The 18,986-nt window shown below is 37.2% G+C and overlaps 1 protein-coding gene across 2 annotated transcripts; it reads right to left on the bottom strand.

Annotated features, from left to right (window-relative positions):
• Positions 1-2,179: 2,179 nt before the first annotated feature.
• JMJD7 (jumonji domain containing 7) lies at positions 2,180-12,742 on the bottom strand. Of its 2 annotated transcripts, XM_015815931.1 has the most exons (9): positions 12,600-12,742; positions 11,213-11,366; positions 10,739-10,992; positions 9,043-9,099; positions 8,356-8,451; positions 6,490-6,566; positions 5,428-5,587; positions 3,216-3,359; positions 2,180-2,792 (listed from the first exon to the last, which is right to left on the bottom strand). In XM_015815931.1, exons 1-8 carry the CDS (start codon positions 12,676-12,678, stop codon positions 3,250-3,252), a joined length of 987 nt encoding a protein of 328 aa, XP_015671417.1. In that variant the 5' UTR covers positions 12,679-12,742; the 3' UTR covers positions 2,180-2,792; positions 3,216-3,249. The 2 variants fall into 2 exon arrangements, with proteins under 2 accessions (XP_015671417.1, XP_015671416.1); XM_015815930.1 differs by lacking the exon at positions 2,180-2,792 and having other exon boundaries at positions 3,204-3,359.
• Positions 12,743-18,986: the final 6,244 nt, after the last annotated feature.

Genomic DNA, 18,986 nt, shown 5'->3' with positions numbered 1-18,986 from the left:
CCCACAATGTCTGAAGGCAAACACTTCCACTAGTTAATTGTTCTCACTGTTAGGAAGTTTCTCCTTAATTCCAGGTTGCTTCTCTCCTTGATTAATTTCCATCCATTGTTTCTTGTCTTGCCTTCAGGTGCTTTGGAAAATAAGCAACCTCTCAAATACTGGAATACTACTATCATGTCCCTCCTAGTCCTTCTTTTCTCTAGACTAGCCAAATCCAAATCTTGCAACCTTTCATGTGTTTTAGTCTCCAGGCCTTTAATCATCTTCGTTGCTCTTCTTTGCAATTTTTCCAAAGTCTCAACATCTTTTTTGTAATGTAATGACCAAAAATGGATGCAGTATTCCAGTTTTTTGACCTTACTAAGGCTTTATAAAGCCTTAGTATCAAAATCATATGATTTTGATTCTATGACTCTGTTTATACAACCAAGGATTGTATTAGCTTTTTTGGCTACTGCCAACTATGAGAAATAGAAATTTTTTGCTTGCCTCTCTCCTATTGCTGTCATTATGTGCAAGCATCCAAATCTGTATACCACTCAAAAAACTGTCAAACTATATTTAAATGCTGCAACCACTTAGCTGACCAAAATAACATCTGGTTTTATCCCATTTGAATTCAAATAATTTTTGATCAGATTTCAGTCATTATGCTCATACATTCAAACTGCTAAAATTTACACCCTAGATTTCTTAATCTTTTTTTCTTCCCATTCTAATAGCATGTCTTTTTATGATAGCAACCACTATGCAAGAATACACCTGTTCCCAAAATGAACCCAATGTGATAGTAAACTTGTTTTATTCCTCCTATAATCACAAGCTGGCTAATTGAGTCCTCTTTCAAAACAGAAAAAAAGCAATATTACACACTTGACAGATTCCTTTAAAATAACAATTATATTGTGATAACTGTGAAGTATTGGCTTATTTGCTGCAAAACCCTGAGCATTTCTCTTCTTCTTTTGATAAATACAAAAAGATTTCCATAATAGTTAACCTGAGAACATAGGTATATGACATTTAGTATTCAGAACAGCTCATAAAGTAGCTCTACTGATTATTATAGCATAACATATATATTATACACCAAGGATTATAGTCAATTTTCAAATTCAAAAATTATTACTACATCCTCACTGTTGCAACCATCAGATGAAAACAAGTATACAGAATTCAAAATAGCATAAATATATAGGACAGAATATCTTATTCCTTCAGCATTAACATGTCCACGCTCTGACTCTTTCCTGACATCACACCTGAAAATCAAGGTTGTGTTCAACTCCATCGTTAGCTACATTTAAGACAACCAGTTCAATGGAACTCATTTCTGATCAAACACAAACAGTACAGGCAGTCCTCGATTTACCATATTATCTGAGCCTGGCAATTAGTCATGACGGTTGTAAAGTGGGTCACCAAGTGACCAGACCTGATTTTACCTTTATTGTTAAGTGAATGCCGCAGTTATTAAGCAGACCAATTGTTGTTTGGGGCAATTTTTGTGGGAAATCAGAAATAAATGCAAACTATTGTAAATCATGGTCATGTGATTGCAGGATGCTGAAAACAGCTATAAAGGGAGACCAGTTGCTGGGTGACAAAAATGTGGTCATGCGACTGGGGAGATAGTAACGTCATAACTTCGAAATAGGGTCATAAATTCCTTTTGAATGGTTGGTCATAACCTTGAGCAGTTGTTAAGCAACCAGTCATAATTCAAGAACTACATATAGTAGACTATACATTTATTTAAAATTTTAAAAGGCCATTCAAAGGACCATGATTGCTTATATACAATGCTAAATTATTCCCATTCTGTGTTAACCTAAACCAGGCATCTTTGGCATTTATTTAATGTTTGTGGATCTAAACATTACATGTTAGAAACCATTGTTTGTGACTTAATAATAGATGGAAGACTTTTGCAATTTCAACAAGTCTTCAGATTATCACAATGTGTGAAGTCAAGAGAACATACTTGCCTAATACATGGGGAATATACTGGAGGATTCTTGCATTATTTAGTGAAACACCTAATATTATAGGAAGCTGGATGATTCTATTTAGGTATTCAGCTGAACAATCCCTTGAATAAGGGATTATGGGACTAGTCCTGCAATTTTTTCCTAACCTGCATATATTTAGCTGAAGCCTGAAAGTGAATTATATATAATTATATATAAGAGATGGTGAATAGCATATTACTTGCCCATCTAACAAATTGGTACCATGTACTAATTTAAGCTTACATAACTGCTATCTGTCATGTCTAAAATGTTTTAAAAAATAGTCTCTCAATAGAGATTTTTTTATATCCATATGTCGTTTAACAGCTTATAACAGTAACTCTGAGTATTGTTCCAACAAGGCAAGAGTTTGATCATCTCCAAAATGCCAAGGACTAGATAAAGTTCCAGGTCTATAAAGCCTTCATAAGCTTTTACTTTATTCCTCAATTCATCAGTCCTAACAGAGACAGATGTGTGTGGATCAAATAAAGCTAGCACAATCTGTGTAGTTAGGACAGAGTGGTAGCCATCATGTCATCCACTGATTTACTGGAAGCCCAATAATCCCATTATAGTGTACAGGTGGTAACCTGAATACTATCTGTGCTCTGTCAGAGAAATTATGACAGTAAGTATTATGCAGTGTATTCTTTTCCTTGCTGGTGATGGTATATGTTGATCCTCATCATTCTGAGAAGTAGCTTCTATCCAAAATCCTAGAAATGTGTAATGCTTGAACCAGGCCCGAACTCAGAGATGACCATATTGCTTGAAGGCCTAATGGGTAAAGAAATAGAAAGCTAGCAGATACTATGCACTAATCACTACTCCATATTTTTTTCATCCAACAGACATATAGAGATATTGAATGATACTGAGGACTTAAAACAGTTTATCTGCAGAAACCCATTTTGCACTAGAAGTAGATGGTGTCATCTCCAAACATTATCCTGAAATCTCATCGGAAAGGAGATGCTTAATGTTTTAAGATAATATTGTTATCTTAATCAGAATATGATTTGGCAACTGACAGAGTGATGAGACAAAGCATTTCATTGAAAATAAGAGAACAACTGTGTAAGATACAGTTTGGCCAACATCTCCTATAATGCTTTCATATGATATAAAAATTGCCTTTTGTCCTTATGAGATCAATTATGAAATTATTTATTTAAATTATATGAATAAAGGTATACAAACATTCTAAGCACAGTTCCATATTAGATGTAAAAGGTTAGCTGTTCCAAGAAGATCCCAAGACTGGTTGTGCAGCTTTTGAGAGAGAATCCAACAGCTGATAATAGGAGTATTTTAGATCATATTCCATATCATACCAATAATTCACTGAGGAAGAAAGAAAAAGTATTTTAATACTATTAATAGTATTTTATCCCATAATTTAAGTGTTATAATGAACTTTGTGGTTCAACGCAAATTAAAAATCACATTTATAGATATTCTACCTTTAGTATTATTACCAATTCTCAACCCAACACTGCGTTTTGACAGATTCTGTCATTGGAACCTTGGAAGAGAGTAATCCAATTGTTCTGCCCATTATAAATAAATTCAGCCAAGTGATTTCAACAGTTCTGCTTCAATAAAAAAACTTTATTAGTAGCATTAGTTACTACATGGCTATAAAAGCATTCCAGTACAATATTTTCAAATATAATCCAGTTTTATATATTTTTCATGGAAACAGAATTTACATTTTTTTTAAAAAAGGGGGGTGAAGTAGAGAGACATCATACAGAATCAATTGTGAAGACGAACTTTACTTTAAATGAACACAGGTACAGGTGGTCCTTAAATTAACTCGGTTAATTAGGAGTGCAATTTCTACTGCTAAGCAATGCAATTGTAAAGTGCAATATTATGTACTTAGCAGCCACAATTTCAGCAGTCTCATTGCTGTTGTTAAAGGAGGACCCCCTTGCAATTTCCTGCCAACTTCCAACAAGCAAAATTCATGGGAAAGCTGGCAGGAAATACCAAATCCTGGGCAAGCTGTCAAGGAGGCTGGCGGGCAGGTAAAATGACTGCTGTAGCAATGACTGAGCGGTGGATGGCTGCTGCAGGGTGCAGAAAGTGCGCAAGGTGAATTCAGCCATGTGAGCATGCTACAGAGTGCATGGAAAAGGGATGCTGCAGTCAGGTACACACTAGGGTGTATAACAGGGGTCCCAAACCCCCAGTCCATGGACCGGCAGCGGGCCGTGGCATGCCAGAAACTGGGCCACGTAAACAAGTGAAGCCCCATCTGGAGAATGCAGGCAGCACACAAAACCATGTTCCCTCCGGTCCATGGAAAATCCTCTCTCCACAGAACCGGTCCCTGATGCCCAAAAGGTTTGGGGGCCACTGGTATATGAGATCCCTGGGACTGTGTACTCCATAGGTGGGCTCCTCAAGAGAAAAAGCAGCAGAAGTGGGAGTGAACTACAGGAATGACTTGCAACCTTCCCTAACAGCTTCCCCCATTGAGTTTGCTTGTCAGAAGCTGGCAGGGAAGGTCACAAATGGCAAGCAGGTTCTCAAGGGCCCGGTTTATGCCCACACGATTGCAGGAGTACAGAGATGACCAGTCGTAAGTTCCACTTATTCAACACTACAGTAACTTCGAACAGACACTGAAGGAATGGTCATTAATCAAGGACTATTTATAGCATCTATGCAATTCTTTGAATTGCAGCAGAGGAACTGGTAAACTGTCAAAATATTGTGGTAGAATTTGAACTTTCCAATGAAAACACATTATTTTCAGATTTCATCTGTTCAAAGACTGGCTTGGATTCTGAGTTGCCTTCTATAAAATAAATATTATTTCAAGCGGGAGTTCCAACTACTCAAAGAAGATAAAGGTAATTTTTATCAATTCTTTCTTCTGCAATCTCCTCAAGGTAACCGAAGACTCCCTCTAAACATGTACCCAATACTCTTCAATACTCTACTCTACTTTACTCTACTCTAATTATGTCTGCCTGCAAAACTATTCCATGAGTACAATCTGAATGAGTGAAGCCAGATCTGCTCCTACAAGTGATTTATTTTGGAATGATCATAGTATCTCTCCTGCCAGGTAAGTGTACTAACCTTTTATACCTCTACTCTTGTTAAGCTTCTTATTTTTTATATATTTTATAAATTTCAGTTTTAATTCATATATCTTCTAGGTTTTCATTTTTTTTCTTTTGTTAAATTCTGGTGCATTTTCTATGATTTTAAATTGACTGCATCCCACCCTCCTTATACTGGCCTATGACAATAATAAAGATTTGATTTGATATTTTGGAATGACATTGAAAACAATCTAACTGAAGTCAGAAGGAGATCATACACATATTGATGGAGAAATCTGGTGAGCTTGTAGCTATTATAAATTAAAAGATACTTTTGGCATTTTTCTTACCTGCTATGCAGCCATGTGATTGCTGAACATGATGGAACCAAAGAGAAGGAAGATACAACATTTCACCAGACTTCACAGTACATCTTAAATGCTTTGCTTGAGCATATTCTGGGTATCGTTTCAGATCTGGATTTAAAGGATCTAAAGGGATCCAGGGTACCTGGATGAAAGTTTAATATTATATTAATAGCTATTAATAAGATAATTATTTCTTCCAGAATTGAATCATTTTTTTCTTTTTATGAGAAATATTTGAAAAGCACTGAAAATAGAATCCTTTACAATTATTAAGCAGTACAACCAAATGTCAAAGGACTTTTAAAAATAATTATTTAATTAAAATGTACACTTAGTACTTTGCTTAAATTAATAGCAAGTTATTGGCATTTATTCTATGAAACATAATACAGTGCATTCATAAAGTATTCAGAACCCCTTCACTTTTGTCAATTTTGTTATGCTGCAGCCTGATTCTACAGTTGTTGAAATTTATTTTTTTCTCATTAATCTACATTCAGTACCCCATAATGACAAAGTGAAAACAGAATTTTAGAAATATCTGTAAATTAAAAAGAATGAACAAAATTGACAAAAGTGAAGGGGTCCTAATACTTTCTGAATGTACTGTATGTCCCTCTGTATCTTGCCAATCTTTGGAAGGTGTGTTAGTATTGTGGAAGCAGGACTGAATGTTAACATTTAATTGCCAGTTGTGTTTGTTCCCTGACATATACTGATGCATAAAAGTGAACCCTTTTGAATTTTCAATATTTCTGCATAAATAAGTTTTCCTTAATCATAAATGCACAAGTATAATGTTTTTGACCCATTTGTTTAATTGGGTTCTCTTTATCTAGTTTTAGGACTTGTGTGAAAAACAGATACCATTTTAGGTCATATTTATAGCATCATTATGCATATCACTATTGCTCATATGTATAATAAATAAATAATAGATCTGAGAATCATAGCATATTAAGCAGAATATCACATCTTATTTTTAATCTATAATGGAACATGAAAAATATTATTAAAATAAAGTAGACTGAAAGGTACGCATACCTTCTCTGCTGTTTTATCTTCCAGAATATCAAATAACCCATCTTCTGAGATGTGGTAAGTTGCTGGGGGATACAACTCTGGAACATGATATACAGACATAAACTGGTTAGGATTAACTCTGCAGTTCCCCACACTATGTATGCACCAAGGCACCTCAGGGCAAGGTGGCAAACTCAAAGGAGCATCATGGGATATTTTACCACTGAATATAGATTGTTATCCTTAAAACAGATTGTTTTACTGGAATTTATTTTTTACAGAAACCTGAACTTGAATTTATATATAGCTAGAGAGAGGGGGGAGGTATATGTATGTATGTATTTATATAAATATAAAAAATTCATACATACATCCGCATATAAACACCTGCTTTAATACTGAGGGCAAATCAGGCATTCTGTGAGAATTCATGACTGGAATTCTCTTTTCCTCCCTTTCTTTTTAAGCCACACTGGGGAGAAGAATTTGGAGTGGGGCCACAGCACAGTGTAAATATAACTCTTTGGTTAATAAATCCACATTCTAGCTCCCCAATACATATCAGCATTGGAAAATTTTAAGCATACTTTTTCCCCTTCAAAGTTAACAGCAATTTCAGAAGAAGGGAATTTAGCAAGGAGTAGACCTGTCCCACTCCCCCTTACCAATAGCATCAGTCTAAAATGTCTCCATTTTCACCTAGATGCATTTTATAAATATTTCAAAAACAGGAAAGAAACCACAAATCCCATGTAATCCCCAGTTTGGTTACTGATTTTTTTTTTCTTCCAGAAATTGTGCCAGAAGTTTGAAGTCTACAGCACAGCCTTCTCCAGCCTGATGTGTTCCAGATGTTTGAGGAATATAACTCTAAAAATGCCCAGCCCACAAAATTATTGTTCCAATAATCTATAGAGTAACAGGTTGGGAAAGGTTATTGCAGTGCATTATGCCCAAGTACAGGTAGTCCTCGACTTATGGCTACAATTGAGCCCAAAATTTTCATTTCTAAGCAAGACAGTTGTTAAGTGAGTTTTGCCCCTTTTTACAACCTTTCTTGCCACATTTGTTAAGGGAACCACTGCCGTGAAGTCAGTAACACAGTTGTTAAGTAAATCTGGCTTCCTCATTGACTTTGCGTATAAGAAGGTCGCAAAAGGTGATCACATGATCTCAGGACACTGCAACCATCATAAATATAAGTCAGTTGCCAAGTATCTGAATGTTGATCCTGTGACCATGGGGATGTTGCAACGGTCATGTGAAAAACAGCCATAAGTCATTTTTTTTCAATGCCGTTATAACTTTGAATGGTCACTAAATGAACTGTTAAGTCGAGGACTATCTGTAATGGGAGAAGCTGATAGAGCATCTTATACTATGCTAATAGGCCTATGAAGTCAAGATGTAGAGCAGGAACACCAAACTTATGGGCATCACACAACTTGCCAGGATTCCTACTGTGACTTCAGTGGATGTTACAATGGTTGTGTGAAAAATAGTCATAAGTCACTTTTTTCAGTACTGTTGTAACTTCAAATGGTCATTAAACAAATGGTTGTAAGTCGAGGAATACTCGTAATGTCTTCCTTGTCCCACTACAGTTACCATCTGCTGGGTGAACAAGTAGCCAAAGCAACAGAAGAGGGATGGGCCAAGAGATTCTGAAAGGATCTCATCTTCTTATGCCTTTTCCAAGCTTCTCATACACCTCAGCTGTATCTACCACCCGTGCTGTATGGCGATTATCCATGCTTTGCTTATTTAAAAAAAGCCACAGTCCCTGCTGCATAGCAAAATATTGAAGCCTAGGCATTTTTGAATAACTCACAAAATATCAACATCATGCAACTGACACTATTCCTATCCATTTCTCAAAATACCTACCATATGGGATGAAGGGACGGTCACTTGGCGGATGCAACAAAAAATGTTTCTCTCCAGAAATCACGCAGTACAAGTTTTCATAATGGTCTTTGTGTACTAAGGTAGGAGGGAGAAAAATGAAAGACTGGGAAAAGGAAGAGGGAATGGTCATTTGTTACCTCCATAATAAAGAGAGTACAAAAATAAAGCTCAAGTATGAATGTATACGGATTAGCATAATTCCATATGCTTGCACTGTCCATGAATTGGCTTGTGGGTTTTTTTGTTTTTTGTTTTGCTATCCTCCAATCGTTTTAAATACAGACTACAACGACATTCAGCAATCAGGACTTGGGGGAAAAAACTCAGCAGGTTTCTAGGTAAGCCTTTCATTATGCAATTGCTCTGCCTGATTCCCTGAACTGAGTCCAGGCATCATTGCCTGTTATTTATAATCCTTCTGTGTCTTCTGAATGCCTCTCCCACCCACTTTCTTGCCTCCAAAATTCTGTCCAGATGAAGTAACTGCAACATGGTAGTGGGGAACTAGGTTCAGTTACAGTAACAGTTGGGAGTAAGGATGATATTTCAAATATTAAGTTCCCCAAAAGCAGAAATTTTCCTCTATTTTTTTTAAAGGCGTTTTGGTGCCCAAATTTGCCTTCTAATTATAAGCTGCAGCAGAGAACGCACTGATCTCATACATACATGAGGTCACGGCAGAAGATTCTCCCAGCCAGAAATTCACAGCATCGGGCTTCTTTCCTATTAAAAAAAAAGTCAAATCAGAAAAAGGTCTGGGTTTCTGTTATCTTACCTTGCAGATCTTCTGCTAAAGAATTTTATTTTCACTCAGTCAATTAGCAGCCTTTCTTGACATCTTTTCTAAATAAATCTGGAAGAAACAGCTGTTAATGTCTCAGAAATATATATTATCGTTATTATGCACATGGATGAATTATTTTATATGCCCAATGAAAGTAGCTAACAACAGATGCTTATTTTCACTCTGTCTTTTTTCCTTCCTAGCATTTTCTTGAAAGTGCAGGGTCTGCTATTTTTAGATCACCCAAGCCTGATGTCGTGGAAATGGCCCAAAGTCAGCCAACTTTCATGGCTAAGGCCGGATCAGAACTCATAGCCTCATGGTTTCTGGCCTGGTGCTTTAACCACTAGACCAAACTGGCTTTCTTATGTTCATTCTCTTCCGATTTTTACTTTTCATTCCTCAATAGTTATGTTATATAATGTTCCTTAAAATTAAAACTCAGAGAATCAGACTCTAGGAATTGGAAGGAATATAATAAAATATCTTCTGCAGTAGCCACCCAGCAAGAAAGTCCATCATTAATCTAGGCAGAAGGTTCTGCTGCTCAAGAGCTTTTATCATCAAGAAATTTCTTCTAGTATTCTGTAAGTTCAGCAACACCCAGATATAATTATTTAAATAGGTTTAACTGTACAGTTTTAGTGTTAATTATAAAAAAACAATCCAACAACTTGGGATAACTGAATCTATGTCCTCTGTCTATAAGCTTCTATAATAGGGTTTGGTTTGGGAGAAGGGAGAAAGTTAAACTTGATTAATAAACTAAGTTCTTCTAGAGCAGTGTTTCTCAACCTTGACAATTTTAAGGCATGTGGACTTCAACTCCCAGAATTCCACAGCCAGCATTGCTGGCTGTGGAATTCTGGGAGTTGAAGTCCACATGCCTTAAAATTGTCAAGGTTGAGAAACACAGTTCTAGAGAATAACGGAAGAACCAAATATCACATTAACTCACATACTAGCAGCACTTCACCATCATGTAAACTAAATATGGGAATTGGTCTGAAGCCAATGGTTTTACCTCTAAACTGGGTAAATGTATTCATGGAATTGCTGGACATAGTTAGGGATGTCAAAGAACTGCTGATAATACAGGTAAAATAAAGAAAACACTATATTGTACTACACCATTTAACATAGTATTCTTAGATCTTCAAAATGTCTGTCCTTGTTTTCTGCAAAAATCTACTAAAAAGCGGTAATTCACCATCTTAAGACCAACAACTCCAGAGCCTCTTGATAACTTCATGGGAAGCAACTCCAACTATTGGTGCAAATCTATCTATAAAAAGGGTTATTGCACAAAGTCAAAAATGTCAACATAATGGCTGTAATTGCAAGATCAAAGCCATGCCCCTTTTTATGTGTGTTGCAATGTACATTTTAAAAAGTAACATGGCTTTGAACAACAAAAGGCATATAACTTATTTGTCTGGGAACTCCACACACAATAATAAAACCATCAATTCTGATTGCAACATCTCCATGAACAATGCAATCTTGGAGCATGCCAAAGCCAGAAAGAAACTGTCTACTATAGTACAAATTCTGGAATATTAGGATTTTAATATTTACCCAGTGCTTCGCTCATCCAAGGTATCTCAGGCTCCACATCACCTATAAGTTCAGGAAATTCCTCAGTCAGGTTTGAACACTGTTTCTGCACATAGAACACTCCTGGAGAAGATACTTTTTTCTCCAAAATGTCCAAAAAAGCACTGAAAGGCATATGACGCTCCTCTGGCATAACAAACCAGTCCTGATAAACCGCATCAGCATAACCATTGGGGGTTACTGCCACACTCACCAGCTTGGAGCCCATTATCTGCCTGCACCAAAAATAGCACAAGAGATTTATCATTGTGCAAGAAACTGAGATTTATGCCAGAAAGAATAATCACAAAATTTTAAGCAAAAGTGGAAGAACACTCTCAGATGTGCTGGGAACATCATCAAGACATCGTATAAGTGACTGACATATTTGTACACACACAAACACACACATATACACACACACATATCCCACCTTTATTATTTGTAGCCTCCTACCTCAAGTAAGCCAAGGTCCACTTCTTCAGAGCTGGCCAGTGGTTGAAAGCATTTCGGATTATACATGGTTTGTTTGGGCAGATCCATTCTCTGTAGAATTCCAGGGGAGGTGGAAGGCTCTCAAGGTATGGCACTGATTCCGACCAACACAACTCTATTCGCACAGAAGAAAAAAATTATGAATACTGCAATCATTCTAGGGATTGACAACTGTGCCTAAAGTTTTTCTTGGAGCAGTGGTAATTTTGTCATTCTTCCCAGAAGATTCAGTAACTGACTGGGAGTAGAATTCTTATACGCCAGATATTTTTGCTGTGCAGGCTGGGATTGTGGAGTGCGAGAACTAAACAGGCCTAGGCTTTTGATAAAGTTATGCCCCACCTGCCTACCTGTATTTCTATCAACTGCCTCCACGTGACACCTCATTATCACTGCTTCATTACAGAATGTACAGGTAGTCCTTGACTTACAACCACAATTGAGCCCAACATTTCTGTTCCTAAGTGAGACATTTGTTTTGCCCCATTTTACGACCTTCCTTGCCACTGTGGTTAAGTAACATGGTTGTTAAGTGAATCTGGCTTTCCCATTGATTTTGCTTGTCAGAAGGTTGCAAAAGATAATCACATGACCCCGGGATACTGTATGAACCAGTTGCCAAATATCCAAATTTTGATCACGAGACCATGGGGATTGCTGCTACGATTGTGTGAACAATGGTCATAAGTCATTTTTTTCAGTGCCTTTGTCACTTTGAATGGTCACTAAATGAACTGTTGTAAGTCGAGGACTGCCTGTACAGCATTTTGTGCAACAGCGCTCCCAATTTTGCAAAGTAGCAAACACACTGGTTATGATTCACTTTGGGGCACTACCAACTGTGCGATGCCAGCAAAACAATGCAGGCCTTTTTATTTATATGGGGGGGGGGGTAGAGATCAGGTTTTCCAGGTTTCCATGGCAGAGAAGGAAGGCCACCCCGCGATCTTTGGACTGCCTTAACACAGATCCCAATCGGCGAGAGAGACGGCTTCTGCAATGAAGCTCCTAATCCTAAAACCTCCCCCTGTAAAAGAATGTGCAATATTCAGCATGGTACTGTATTATTACCATTCTCTTTTCTTCCTATATTCTAGTCCAGGGGTAGGCAACCTCGGCTCTTTTATGACTCGTGGACTTCAACTCCCAGAATTCCTGAGTCAGCATAGCTGACTCAGGAATTCTGGGAGTTGAAGTCCACGAGTCATAAAAGAGCCGAGGTTGCCTACCCCTGTTCTAGTCTATAAATGAATCGTATACCCTTACTTCCATTTATGCACTGAACCAGGGAGGATTAGCTTTCGCTGTCTCTAACGTGCGTCTCATCACACAAACACACCCCGCTCACCCCTGGCTTCGGCGGGAAAATTAGCCAAACAGCATTTCATCGCTCGCAACACCCCCTCTTTCATCTCAGCCTCCGCCATCGGGCAGTCTTGTCTGCGCGTGCACCGACCGCGAACCGCGTGGGCCCACGGCCATTCCCAGGCTCTGCCTTCTGCCTCCGCGGAGGAAGACGCTCACGGCTCCGCCCCCAACTCGACTTCAGTGCCCGGTGGCAGCAGCGGGGAGATGTTTGTGTCTGGAGCTGACAGAGGGTTCCGACGGGCTTGAGTAGTTTCTCTGCGGGTGCAGTTGGGACGAAAACGTGTTCAATAAACCCCAGCGGCGCCACAAAACTTATTAAGACGCGAAAAGGTCGAAGTCGACCTCTCCGTGCATTTCCCTCTCCCCCCCCCCCCCCCCCTGCCTTGTAAACTTCACGGCTGTTTTCGCACGGTCTGCATTCACGCAACCGGTTTTTCAGGGTGTTCTGCAAACGACCAATGCGTCTTAATCTCAGTATGGTTTTTTTGGGGACGGCCCAGTAATCTTCACATCTTGAATCTCTCAAAGATATGTTTAAGAAACCCCAAGCGTGTTTAGCGTTTTTTGAGATTTAGGGAAAACTGGCTGCCATACTGGCCCAGTTAATCTGATTGCATGGAAAAATCTAATAATCTGAGATAATAAATGGGATTTTGTTTTGTTTTTCATGTAGGCTGTGTAAGGTCCCTGGCCCTTACTTAAATTTGAGATACCATTAAAAGTCTAATCAGGCAACTCAAATGGAGGCTTCTTGAGGAAGCGGTGCTTTAATTGATCAAATAAAACAGCTGGGTGGCAAACAATCTTGAACGCTGGCAGAGTTACATCCAGAAGTGCCACATCTTAGACTTATTCCCTCCTTCAGTACATCCCATCCATGTACATATTTCCCATGTTTGCATGAAATTTGTCCCTGATGCAAACGCTGATTACAAAAGTGAGACAGCAATAGTTAGGCTAAACAATTTCTTTTTGTTCCAGTTACAGATCCCTTCATCCCTTTTTAATTTTGTAACAGAATGCTTTCTGTTACTTGGTGACCAATGACATATATTCCTTTGTTATTGTCAGGACCGTGGCTGGCTTATGGGGTTTATCACTACTTACAGAGGATGCTATGAACGTCATCCCCAAGATGGTAGAAGCAACTGTTCTTTGGATAACAGGAATCAAACATGGCAAAACCAGAAGACTTCCAAAAGCTAACACAACCAGAAAAATTTCCCTTCGCCAATCACCAAAGATCTCTCCAAACCAGCTTGTATCCATGGCAGCTGTCCAGGTTTCCGAAGAAGCTGGGTGTATTTCCTCCACACACAGGCAGCAGCATGTAAAAGAAAAGTCACACCCTTATTTTCACAAAACTTTTTTTTGTAGTGTTATTTTAACCAATTTTCTTTATCTCTGTACGTGTGCAAGTGTAGTATAGAGAAGCAAAACAGCACTGTTATTATAAATGTTCTTCATTTGTAATTATTTCTAATACAGTTTGCAGTCTAATAATTCTGTTAAACAAGAGTCCTGTAACTATATACATTCCATCTTCTGCCCAAGTAGCAAGTTCATCTGAGGTGGTCAAGGTGAGGGATGCATCTGTTAGATTGGTCCATAAAGTAGACAGTTGGGGAATGTTTGCCAGGTGATTTTGGGGTTGGGCCAAATCGGTGGTAATCCACCAAAAGGATGCTGAGGTGCTCACCTACAAGAGATGTTCACACCTAAGTCTCCCCAAGGGCTTTACCAAAACCTTGTTGTTGTTTTAAAAAAACAGGTTTCCCACTATGAAAGTGGTCAGAGTCCACACATTGGGTCTATTGGTGGTTTTTCAAGTGAAATTTTGACTAGTCAGGGCAGTAAACTTTATTTCATGTGCTTCCCCAACGCTATTGTTCACCCATGTTAGTAACCACACATATGTAACAATGAGTCACATTTAGAGATGATGCAATTCTTTTGGGCCAGATCAATAAAAAGGTTCTTTGATAATGAGGGAATCTCAATTGTGGTTTTCAGTTCATCATAAAAAGAGTGAAAAATCCAAAAATGTTTGGGCAGATCCATTCTCTGTAGAATTCCAGGGGAGGTGGAAGGCTCTCAAAGTATGGCACTGATTCTGACCAACACAACACTATTTGCACCGAAGAAAAAAATTACGAACACTGCAATCATCACAAATCTGCCTAAATTGAAAAGTCCTAATTAGGTTTCACTTGTTGGCAGAACAATGGCAAAAGAAAGCCACAGTATACTAAAATTGGTTCAAAGGATGCAGTATGAGCTCACTCCTAAATCAAAGTTAAAATATATAATCATTAAAATATGTTTTTAACAACCCAGTTAAAATACTGTCATCCCAATCCAGACCACAAATTCAATTGTGATTAAGGAATATGTCTCATTTAGTTTACCTTAATCACAGTGCATAATCCTGCCAAGTCCAGACTCACTACCCTTCCAACAAAAGGAGCAATTGCACAGCAGTTATTTGTAAATTAGCATTTCTGCTGTCCCCATTTCTTTTTATTGTTGCTATTATTTCACTTTTTATATTTATTTATTAGACTTGTATGCTGCTCATCTTGCTGAAGGTGACTCTTATCCGTTTCCCTTTACGTAAGGGTTTATTTGTAAAACATAAATGCAAACATACAATGCAAATGTTGTAAAATATGCAAATGCACAAACTTATCTAATATTCATTTATTCACTTCTTGTGAGATGGGCAGCTCTATACATTTGATTAATTAATAAATAGTGCCTTTGAATCAGTCTTGACTCCTGAGCAGTATTGTGGAATCAAAGTACGGTATTTTCTATAGCAAACCTATAACTATTACTACGATTACTACTATCTGTACCATATTGGCATACAAGAAAATATATAAATCTTACTTTCTGTATACAGTAAATTTGTACTAATGTTTCTCCCCATTATAACTAGGTTAGCTAACAGATCGTTGCTGAAACATATGAAAGCAAAATTGGCTCTGCTTATTATACTAATTTTTACTTGCTTGGTAATATTATCTCTCCCCCTTTAAGGCCACTGTACAGTTGGTCCATGGATATCATCTTGAGAGGGTTGACCTGCAAATACATACTGCACAGGGAACTAATTTATAGAACAATAATTAGTGATATGTTAAGGAACTTTTGCCTCTTTTCTCAGTTTGAAATTACCGGGGAAAATGTAGCTTATTCCACTTTATTTTGTAGCCCCACTGAGTTCATCAATTGTCTTAACAAAATCATAGTAAACAATAGCATGAAAATAAATTTGTAACAATAAATTTGTTTATTGAAATTTAGACATTGAATACAAATGAATGCAGAATTAAAAACACCCCCCCAAAGTCGCTCACAGTGCAAATCCCCAACAACCATTAAAACAATTTTCAAATAATTAAAAAAGGACATTTTAAAAGGTTCATTTTCCTTTAAAGTCAAGATACAAAACACCATTTATAAATAAGAAGGTCTAGGGATGTTTTCTCCTTTTAAACAAGTGTAAAATAAAAAGGGAGTGTTGAAAGAACACAGATAAAAGCTATCTGTACCCTAGGCTTAAAGATATGTTGTGTAGACATGGCTTACTGTATTCCTAATTTACAGCAGGTTAGCCCAATATATAAGCAGCCCAGCTTCAGCTTATTATTTACACATAATACAGAATATTCTTTTTTTTTAATTTAGAGAAAGAACAATTTAATCAGCAATACCTGAAGGGCCTTACAGTAGCTGCTCTGCATTCTGAATCTGTAATATTTTAAATATGAGATTCTGTAGATCTAGTGGCTGAGTGCACATACATGACAATGTTATTTATGTTTTAAAACACTGCCCTCTGTGTTAGCTAGTTCTTTCTTTGGGATGAATAAGGTCTGAATCAAAAGGAGAAATGAATAAGCCCCAATATCAAAAAGACATTTATACAAAAAAGAAAACAAGTACAGGTACGTAACAGGATATTCATATGTAGAAACACCAGATACATATATCTATAACTGGTGTGCACATATTTCTTGTCTTTGAAAGTTTTCCTGTGTTTCTATAGAAACAGGGATAGGTCTCATTTGCATGCACAATATTTTTTTTAATAAAGGCTATCTTTGAAAAGAGAAATAGTATAAGAAACTTTAAATCACATTAAGAAACATTTCAGAAAACACAGAGACAATATGCAAATATGACAGAAATGGATCTTTTACAGTCTCTCTGATTTTTTTTAATATATAGAAATTGCATGCATACATTAAAAACAGTAGAAATAGTACAGATTGAAATACTGCATTTATATTTTTCCTCCCCTTAGATAACATGTTGAAGTTTCTTTAAAGGGCTAATGGACATCTATAATAACACCAGAAAAACTTCATGCACTTGAGAACAAAAAGTATGCTAGCTGACATTTTACTGTCACAAAATCTTATAATCCAACTTTTTAAAAAGCAATGCTCCACAGTTTATATCTGAATTACTATAAGGTGCCACCAATGACTAAAAAGTGTATTTTACATCAAGTATTTTCCATGGAGAACATGTAGGCTTTTCTCCTGGTTCTTCTTGACCGCATAGAGAAAATAAGGGAGGTTAGAATCTCATGGAACTCAAATGGCTTTGAGAAATTTTATTGGCTGAGAATATTCATTCCCAATGCCCAAATCATATATATTAGTGGGAAAATAAAGGGCACTTGAAAAGACAAACATATCTCAAATTCTTAATTACAAACTCATTTACATTATTGTTTAACTGCTAACTCTACTTACAATATCCCTTTTCCACTCCAGAACTTTTTCATTTCTATTTTGCTCCTTGAATCAACTGATTCTCAATCCTATAACTTTTCTAGAAGCCTTCGGTATGCCTTTAAATATTAGAAATTACAGGCCTATCCATTTCTCCTCAAATATCTACTTACTCAAGACTCACAAAACTACAGTTCTAGTTCACATCCAAGTCCCCATCTGTATTATAGTATTTTCCCGCCTGGGTGTATGAAAATAAATAGTTCCTGATCTAAGAAAAACACAGTGAAACTTATTCACTGGAAACTGCTTTGAAATTAACAGGGGTTTAGATGTTGCCTCTTATCCAAGGCAGTCCCTGATTAATCATTACTCGTTAATGCTTGAGGTATAAATGATCAGCAAGTTGATTTTATTTCCAAAGACATTTGAATGTTTGACCCTGTCAAGATTGAATAGACACTCTGAATTCCTCATTGTTCATGCCACAGGATATCTGGAAGCATGACTTCTTTACCTGAGTGCATGTGTCCCAGCATAGGAAAGGTTCCTGAGCATTGAACACTTTTTACAGTCTAGATATGAACAAGGAAGAAGACATTTTGGCTGTTAAGACATTTCCCAACATGGATATGTAGAAAATAGCCACCTTAATTTTCACTTAAATTAAGAGTACTGTATATTCCAGCAGTCTATCCTGAGTTCTTTTGTATCGCTGAATTGAAGCATCTATAGCTGGAAAGAAAAAGCTCAGTTTTAAGAAGCGCATCAACTATCATTCAAATCTATTCAGAGAATTATCTAAACAAATCCAGAAATGACATAATTAAACAGCACTAACTGCTCCAAGTCCCCAGCCTTGGAGTTCAGTGGACAGCCAAAATGGGAACAGCTCTGCAGATCTCTTTAACACTGCAGTGGTGCTGAATGAAAGTCAACAAGATTCAGACAAAAAGCTATACCACAGATGGCCAGTGAAGACAGATGTTCACATGACAGTTTACAAAATGCAAGTTGAAAAGCCACTCAGTCTATTCCACCATGGTGCCCTCTAGATTTGACTGTGAGCACAAATCTTCAGAATTTTAATTTGGGCCATGCTGGCTAGGAATTCTCCCCAAAGTTGTTTTGACCTCAACAAATCTAGGAGGCAGAAGAGGAAGGCTAGGCTATAAAGTGAAGCTATTTATTAAAATGATCAGATCAGCAGTAAGAAATACCACTATTGTCTAACCTGAAAGAACAGTATTAATGTTTTATAACTTTATTGTTTTAAAATGGTTTCTTTTTTATCAGTGAATACTTCAGACATGTTAGGATTAATAATTCAATACAAAGAGTACCATAGCTGAAAGGATGTAGATCTGCACTTACTTTCTTCTTTATTTGAACATGGGCAATGTGCTAATTGATATGAAATTGGAGACGCCTAGCATAATGTAGAACACAGTAATATTTCATGCAGCTTTAGTTATGTTCCAATGTAAGGGAGGGAAGGAAATAGAATAATAATGTCATAACAATCAATATTTCCTGAACACTCACACTTTGTTTTCAAATTTCAGCCATAGACAGAGAAAGGGGATCTCTCTTTTGGGAAGTTAGGAATATCTGAAGCT

The sequence above is a fragment of the Protobothrops mucrosquamatus genome, unplaced genomic scaffold (genome assembly GCF_001527695.2).
Source record: "Protobothrops mucrosquamatus isolate PMUCROS unplaced genomic scaffold, P.Mucros_1.0 scaffold387, whole genome shotgun sequence".
Taxonomy (NCBI): Eukaryota; Metazoa; Chordata; class Lepidosauria; order Squamata; family Viperidae; genus Protobothrops; species Protobothrops mucrosquamatus.
Note: the sequence above shows the minus strand (reverse complement) of the source record. Positions and strands in the feature narration are given on the sequence as shown.